Source organism: Eptatretus burgeri, chromosome 11 (assembly GCF_056783735.1).
Source record: "Eptatretus burgeri isolate ZD-2024b chromosome 11, Ebu_testis_v1, whole genome shotgun sequence".
In the NCBI taxonomy this organism is placed as follows: domain Eukaryota; kingdom Metazoa; phylum Chordata; class Myxini; order Myxiniformes; family Myxinidae; genus Eptatretus; species Eptatretus burgeri.
In genome coordinates this window covers 9131006-9139587 of record NC_140971.1, presented here as the reverse complement: position 1 = coordinate 9139587, position 8582 = coordinate 9131006, and the positions used below count along the sequence as shown (strand labels likewise).

At 37.9% G+C, this 8582-nt stretch overlaps 1 protein-coding gene across 6 annotated transcripts in view; it reads right to left on the bottom strand.

The window, feature by feature from the left end:
- Positions 1–8582, bottom strand: part of LOC147016459 (uncharacterized) — a 428934-nt gene that overhangs the window by 161426 nt on the left and 258926 nt on the right. For 5 of the 6 annotated variants that reach the window (XM_085845134.1, XM_085845133.1, XM_085845136.1 and 2 more), the window contains exon 7: positions 6385–6595. The exons of the other annotated variant lie outside the window; for it this stretch is intronic. In XM_085845134.1, the coding sequence (XP_085701260.1) occupies positions 6385–6595 (211 nt within the window). The remainder of the gene's footprint in view (positions 1–6384; positions 6596–8582) is intronic. 6 annotated transcript variants of the gene reach the window in all.

The following is an 8582-nucleotide window of genomic DNA, read 5'->3' as shown; positions in this document are numbered from 1 at the left end:
TGTGTAAACCTTTATATTCATGCAATATATCATAAATGTGGGGTTTGAAGTTTTGAAGTAATTTACTAAAAAATGCATCAATTTCTAATGATTCTGCAGTCCCAAAAGCTACTTTTTTTAAAATAAATTTTTTACTCACAATCATATAGAAAAAATAAAGATATTGTAAGGAAGTATGACTTAAGTGGAATCTAACAATATATAAATCAGTTTAGTAAAGCTTAAATAAGTGTACCAAAATAATTTCCAAAGTTAGGCATGAAGCACAACTCTATCAAATTTATGCTTTAACCTAATACATAGCCCTGTAGTAACTGGCAATGTTCATTGTTACATTTTATTATATCCTGGCAATTATAAAACTAATCACTGTTCACTTTGCACAATGGATCCAAGTACATTTGTCCAAACAATTTCATATGCAATTCTGAAAAAAAAAGTTGAATCAGATATTGTACCGACATTTACAAATGGATGTAGACTTTCGTACAATGTACACTAAGTATATAAACAATTATATATGCAAATTAATATTTAAAATGGTGATTATTATGATCACATTATGTGTCTTAATTTGTAATTGAGATTGGTGGCAGCCTGAAACTAAAATATCCTTTTTAAAAAATGTGAGCCAAATTAGCGAAACCACATACTTGTTCTGACCAATAAACACAATTTGATCATTGTGGTGCCAACTTATGAATGTTTGGCATGGCTTCCACTTCAAAAGCACACCGATTGCTTTTATTCTACATCTTTCATCGAACATGTTTTTTATAAATAGTGGGCCTTTATAAAAATCGTTTAAAAATAGAAGGGATTGAGAACAACTCTTGAATTTTCTACCACAGTTTGCCTATGTATGTGTCTTTAATGGTCATGGTCATGTTATATGGTCATATATAAAATGGTCATGTTATAACAGCTGTGGATGGGGAGAGACGCGGGACCGAGGCGCGAAGGATCGAGGGATTCAGGATGGATTGTCAGGGGGATTTAAATGATTTTATTTGTTTTGAGCAAGGAATTGATTTGTATTTAAAGTGGGTTTACGCAAGTGCCGAGATGGTCAGAGTAAGTTGGATGGAATGTGCAGCGTTTTGCTGTGGCAAGTGCAAGGAAAGTTGGTTTTTCTTTAAAAGATGGACAGCAGAGAGGGTTTGATGGATGGATGGATTGATTTGTATGGGGTATTCACTTTAAAAATGCTAGTAGCAGTTATCATATGAGGTGGCTTGGCCAACATATCAGATCTATCGAACCATCGACATAATACATATGCATGAGTGGTAATTAACATTGGGCTTGCTTCCGTGTTGGGACGAGACTTGTACAGGTAAACAAATGATAAAATACAAATTGCATACATAATATATAGATCGACGAGAAAAAAAACTAAATGATTTTCCATACAGTTCGTGACAGTCATGGTAGTAGAGTTAGTATCAGAGGCATCGAAACTGTCAATTCTTTCGTTCATAGTTTTGTTAATAAATTGTAATATGGCTTCATTTAGGTGTCGAATTGCACATGTCATGCCCAGTGACGTGTCAGAAATGTTTATTTGAGTTTGTAACCGTTGTACTTAAAAGATGTGATCTAAATGGAGAAACGTGAATTGGAATGAGCACGTAGGGCAATTCACAGATGCCCTCGGAAAGTTGATAGATGAATGAATTCATGTTACTTTTTATAATGATTGATCTGTTAACGAAGTGCAGCAGGTAGTGAAGAAAATTGGGTTAAAATACAGGACAAAGCAATGTAACAAGCTCCACACTTAGCAAAATACAAAGTCTTTTGATCTGCAAGCTTGTCTGCCAAGGTTAGCTGTCGACACTAATAGCAGAAAGCAAAACATCTCTGGTGGCTTTATATGTGCCTCTGGAGGCACCGCTGGGATTTCTGATTTGTCAGATTCATTCATGAATCATTTATTTTAATTTGAAAAGAAAATGTACTTGTATTTAAAAGGTCAGAGGAAGTGATACTGTAGATGGTTTGTGTAAGTGTGTTGGTTATATTGCAGCATGTTGCTGTTTTGGTGAAAGAGAAATGGACAAGATGGGCAATGTCAGAGATTTAAATGTTGATTGAGTTCTGGAGTGATTATAGAGATTGGTTAAGCATTATTTTTCCGAGATATTTCACTTCCATTTACCATGAGAGAAATGGAGGCTCACCAGGTTAATGAAACAATGTTAGCCTTTGGTATTGTTTAAACTGTTTGGAGAAATTTTGTAACAATGTTATCAAAGTTCTTGTTTTCAAAATGGACACTCTGCAGCCAAAATGTGATCTGCAGCTTGGCAACTCGAATGACACCATGCCGACAACAACGGAGTGGAACTCTCATCATAGGGGGTTTGCACAGCTGAGAGTCCGTGAAAGACTTCCAAAAGAATCGCTCTGTGACGACAATGATAGCCATGCTACTTGTGAATTAATGACAAAATGTGAATTAATGTGAACCTGTGAATTACTCATGTATAATTACGCCTGTGAACAACTTAGCTTTGAATTATTTGGGAATCTATTTTGTGAATTATGATAACCGAGCACACAGGTGTGTTCTGCACAATGTTTTGCGCACACGGCACACCTAGACACGGTACACCAGTATGTTTTGACCTGTAATGGTAGTGATGGAGATAATCTTAGGGTCAATGGGACCAACAAGTGATAGTCATAATGTTTGTATGTGATATTACTCAGAAAAGTGATTTTCACACACCTTTTACTAGATTGGTTGTCAAATACATAAAAAATGGAGGTAGTGAATGGTAACTGTGTTAGTTACTTTCAGACGAAGCTCATAAAAAAATAACTCATTGAGAACGAAACATCATGTTTCTTTTGGTTAAAATTGATAAACTTTTGTTTTGAGATTACAAATTGAGAATTCTTTACCTAAGGACTTTGTTAATCTGTTAATTGAGGATAGGAAAAAGTTACTGAGAATTGAATCAAGATAATAATATCTTAAGTTAAGGTACTTACATAATATTGAAAAAGGGTCTCTGTTATTAAATTGATCGACAGATTGGTCAACACTACATATTAGAAATCAACTTGTGAGGAAAAACAGCATGGTATTTACATAACCATAATGCAGAATGACTGAAAGAATAGTGAGACCAACAGCAATCATGAAATCCATTAAATGGAATGAGGAATTGTACCATGTATTCTAACTGTATTTCTCTTACTGATTAGGAGCTGGTACTGACCTGACTGTAATTTAAATAAAATGCCTCTACAATTTGTGGAAAGACAAACAAAAGGATAAACGAGAATTATGCGGAGTACAGAAGACATGACCATGAAATAAATGTTAAATCAGTCAGAATAAAAGAATTATATTATTGAAAAGAGTGCAATGATGCTACAAGCCAATTTAAATATTACCTTTGTTACCTGTCCACTGATTAATTAGACAAGTGCATGATTTTTATTAATGTTTTGAGTGTATGTACAACTGAGATTTCTGTATATTTTAGCATGTTGTTTTGGGAAATAATAAGGAAAGAGATAAAATATTGATATGACATATAATGTAAGTTAAATGCTTCTATAAGAACCTTTGTTAGTCTTTTGAAATAAATGTGCCCATGACATTTATTGATTGGTGTTTAATTGATGCTTTGTTTGTTTCGGAGTGTTGGGAGCAGTTGTACCATGCAATGTACGATTTCATCTAAATCAAGCTTGGGAAGAACTTCAACTGAAAGATTGGACGATGGGGAGAACCAAGATTTGGGTGATTGGGCATTCAACCCGTGATCATGAAACCCCCTTCCTGAGGAGATAAGATGAGCAATGAAAAAAAAGAAAAGAAAGACCCACTGAGGAGAAGGTTGGGAAAGACCTCGCGTCGCCATTTTGTGATGCCAGGCCGGCAAGGCATGTCTGGAGAAATAACTGCGGATTGCTGTTCTGCAAATACATCGTGCACTTGCTGTGACTGCCTCAATGCACAACGAAGGCCCTGACGGCCACTCGACGATTCCCCTGCAACATGTGTTCAGTGGTGCGGCTGGAGGCTTGTGCAGCCACCGTGACTGCATCCAACGTGCACAGCTGGCTTGGTGAATCAAACCTGTTGCAAAAACAGCTGCTACAAGGGCTCAAACTCAGCTGGGAATCTGGGTCACCTCTCTGATCCTTTTCATCACCTTCAACCCAGCGTCGAGCCCAAGCCCTTGCCTGCCAAGATCTACCTTCTCTTCAGCTCAACAGAGTGCTTCAACTGTGTTTCCCGTTGAGTGTGCTATTTAAATTGAAACGCACACGCTCGCCTGGGCCACCATTGAAATGGTCGTTATATGAGCACTCGCTGTCATTGTTAAATTGAACTTGTGTAACGAATATCTTTCTCCTCCAGGAACAGGGTATAGTGATCATGGGTAATATGATTATTTGGGGTTTCATAAATTTAATTTTTAGGCTATAAGTCAAATTGGTTGTCAGTGATGTTTTTCTTTTGCTCAAGAGTCTTTGAATTATGCCTTTGCTTTTAGCAATATGGCCAAATGTGGCCAAGGGGGAAATGTCAGGTCTGAATGTCCGGTGTCCTTCTTGATTAGCCACATAATGTCCATATTTAAACATTTGATTCATTTAAACATTCAGTAATTGCATTAATCAGGTGTCCAGATTCAAACCATCGTCCTGGCTGCTTCAAATTGTGTTTCCAAGCTTTTGCCTTCGTTTTACAGTTTGCTTTACGATGTGTTCAAATGTATTATCAACAAGCCAGCCATGACCTTGCCAGAGAGCAGCGTCTGCAGGCTGTTATGGATTCCAGTGTGGAGTGGCAACAACTCTTGTCAAACTACAAAGGGGTTTTGGTTCTGTTTATGAACATGTGCCTATGCTGTTATGGCCAATTCACCCGAGGGCCGTAGGGAGGGGTGGAAAGCCCACTTGCCAAATTGTTTCTTGCTTTGCCTTGCTTTTCTCCGCCTAGGAATAGGTTTTATATATGAAAGTCTTGTATGTAGTGTGACTTTTAGTGTGGTACAGGGTCTGACTGCTGTGGTTGGTCCCTGTGCCACCTACGCTTGCAAGTGCTGTGCAGCTTCAATAAACCGTATATTCGAGAATCTTCAGTTGACTCCCCTCAATTATTGGCCAGGATTGGTGAGGGTCTTCATAACAATCATGAACATGTTTAAACTTGTGTATAGACAGTGAGGAGGTTTAACGTTTAAATGTTATCATGAACATGTTTAAACTCATGTATAAACAGTGAGGAGGTTTAACGTTTAAATGTTATCATGAACATGTTTAAACTCGTGTATAGACAGTGAGGAGGTTTAACGTTTAAATGTTATCATGAACATGTTTAAACTCGTGTATAGACAGTGAGGAGGGTCAACGTTTAAATGTTATCATGAACATGTTTAAACTCATGTATAGACAGTGAGGAGGGTCAACGTTTAAATGTTATCATGAACATGTTTAAACTTGTGTTTAGACAGTGATGAGGTTTAACGTTTAAATGTTATCATGAACATGTTTAAACTCGTGTGTAGACAGTGATGAGGTTCAACGTTTAAATGTTATTATGAACATGTTTAAACTCGTCTATAGACAGTGATGAGGTTTAACGTTTAAATGTTATCATGAACATGTTTAAACTCGTGTGTAGACAGTGATGAGGTTTAACGTTTAAATGTTATCATGAACATGTTTAAACTCGTGTATAGACAGTGAGGAGGTTCAACGTTTAAATGTTATCATGAACATGTTTAAACTCGTGTATAGACAGTGAGGAGGTTTAACGTTTAAATGTTATGATCATGAACAGGGTTAAACTCGTGTATAGACAGTGAGGAGGTTTAACGTTTAAATGTTATCATGAACATGTTTAAACTCATGTATCGACAGTGAGGAGGTTTAACGTTGAAATGTTATCATGAACATGTTTAAACTCGTGTATAGACAGTGAGGAGGTTTAACGTTTAAATGTTATCATGAACATGTTTAAACTCGTGTATAGACAGTGAGGAGGTTTAACGTTTAAATGTTATTATCATGAACATGTTTAAACTCATGTATAGACAGTGAGGAGGTTTAACGTTTAAATGTTATTATCATGAACATGTTTAAACTCGTGTATAGACAGTGAGGAGGTTTAACGTTTAAATGTTATTATCATGAACATGTTTAAACTCGTGTAGACCATGACTTTGTTCTTTTCAGAGAATCTCTGGTAAATATGACAAATAATGAAATAAATAAATAAGGACTAATTTGGACAAATTCCACAACAACATGCACAAGATCCTGAACCTCCTCAAGGAGAGAACAACGTTAAAGGTAAAAATAGATTTTATTTGTTGTCCTAATTCTGAAAGTCGAGGACAAAGATGATCTCACCTGTGTTGTTGCAGGTAACCTCGGGTTCATCCACGTTGATAATCCGACAGAGAGCATTGAGTGCTGAGAGTTTGCAGGGATTGTCGGGAATGTTTGCGTAACAAACGGAAACTCGAACCAGATCTTCCTGTCTCAAGATCCCCTTAAGATCCTGATACCTGGTGAAGTTTGCCATCGTCGATATTGTGAATCTTCTGATGTTCCTCGTGTCCTGAAACCATTCACACAGTACAGGATAATCAGAGTGGAACAAAAACACCTTTCACTCTGTTATGGATGATGTTCTTCATGGGATTGAACTTCAGCACATTCAAACAGACTCAGGACGAACACGGGAATCAAAATATAATACTCGTACAATGATTGCATCTGTGACATCACCACATCGACTCACACTTGTTTAACTCTCACACGTAACCACATAACCCCGATTGTGATCCCTTCTGTCTGAAATAATAACTATATCTAGATGGTGTTTATGGAGTACTAACCCCACACAGTCTTGAGGACTTGGTGGTGCGAGCCAACTCTTCTGGTGGAAAATTTGTAATCACATCTTTCGACACTTCTGAGGTAAATTTGTAGAAATTATGATTTGAAAATTTTCAATGTACACTTAATATGTGCAACACCAAATGGTCATGGAACATGTGGTGAAGTTTTATTTACCTCCGGTGAGCAGTTTTCGATGTACACTCAATATGTGCTATATCATATGGTCATGGAACATGTGGTGAAGTTTTATTTACCTCCGGTGAGCAGTTTTCGATGTACACTCAATATGTGCGATAACATATGGCCATGGAACATGTGGTGAAGTTTTATTTACCTCCGGTGAGCAGTTTTCGATGTACACTCAATATGTGCGATAACATATGGTCATGTAACATGTGGTGAAGTTTTATTTACCTCCGGTGAGCAGTTTTTGATGTACACTCAATATGTGCGATAACATATGGCCATGGAACATGTGGTGAAGTTTCATTTTCCTCTGTTGAACGGTTTTCGATGTGTGCCCTTAATGAAATGCAGACACGAACGTACACGACCGATTGTTTAACCCCACGTTTCACTTTGCACGTGCGGGCTCATAAAAACATTAGCCCACCTATCCTGATGCTCACCTGGATCAAGGGAAAGTAACTCAAACCCCCCGCAGACCTCCTTAGACCCTGAATTTTTTAATGACGTGAACAAACTTAGGTACATCCCGGGTCATGAACATTGTAGTCAAGTTTCATTTAATTGTAATGTGTGTAGTTTGGAGAAGAGAGCAAATACATATTTTAGGGGGGCGGTCAAAAACCCTCCCCTCGACCCACTTAATGAGCGTGGATTTTGATATGGTCGACAAACTTTGGTACATCACGGGTGATGATAGTTGTGGTCAAGTCCGTCACATGACAGTCACTGTACATGTGAAGGTTACATAAGGAATTTCTGGCCTCGTTTGGGTTTCCTTCAAAGCCTGTATCCATGATTTGACAATCACATGATAGATTGTCCGGCCTCGTTTGTACAAACAGTACATTTCATGAAAATGTTCCCATTACAACAATCATGAACCAAGACTGTGATTTTCCCAATCCTCTGTTTCATTCTTCTCTGAACCGTCGGGACCTTTGCTTCGACGTTGCTTCAAACCTTTCTCCTTTACATCAAGGCAACTATTTCTTTGTTATTTTGCTCCCAGCCCCTCCCTCCAACCTTTCTCCTTTACATCTTGGCAACTATTCCTTTGTTATTTTGCTCCCATGAAGCAAAATTAAGCACCATCATCATTTATTTAAGTCAGTATTATCCCCCTTACTGGGGTGGGGGGGGGGGGGTTGCTGCCTTTCACTCCTTCCATGACATAACTCCAGCTCTCCACTTTCTTCTATCTTCTGCGTCTTCCACTCCCAATCCCAATTTATGACTTGCTTTCATAACCAACTTCTTACAACTCAACTTTGGCCTTCCTCTTCCCCTTTTCCCCTCCACTTCCAAATTCCATACTCTCTTAACTCCCTCATCGTCTCTCTTTCTTCGCAAGTGACCCAACCATCTCAAGCCACTCCTTCTTACCACCTCCACCATTGTATCTTTCAGACCAATCCTTTCCATAAACTCCTACGTGTTCTTTCTGTCTACCAACTGCACTCCACACATCTTTCTAATCATTGCTCTTTCTGTTCTTCTCAATAAACCTTCTTTTA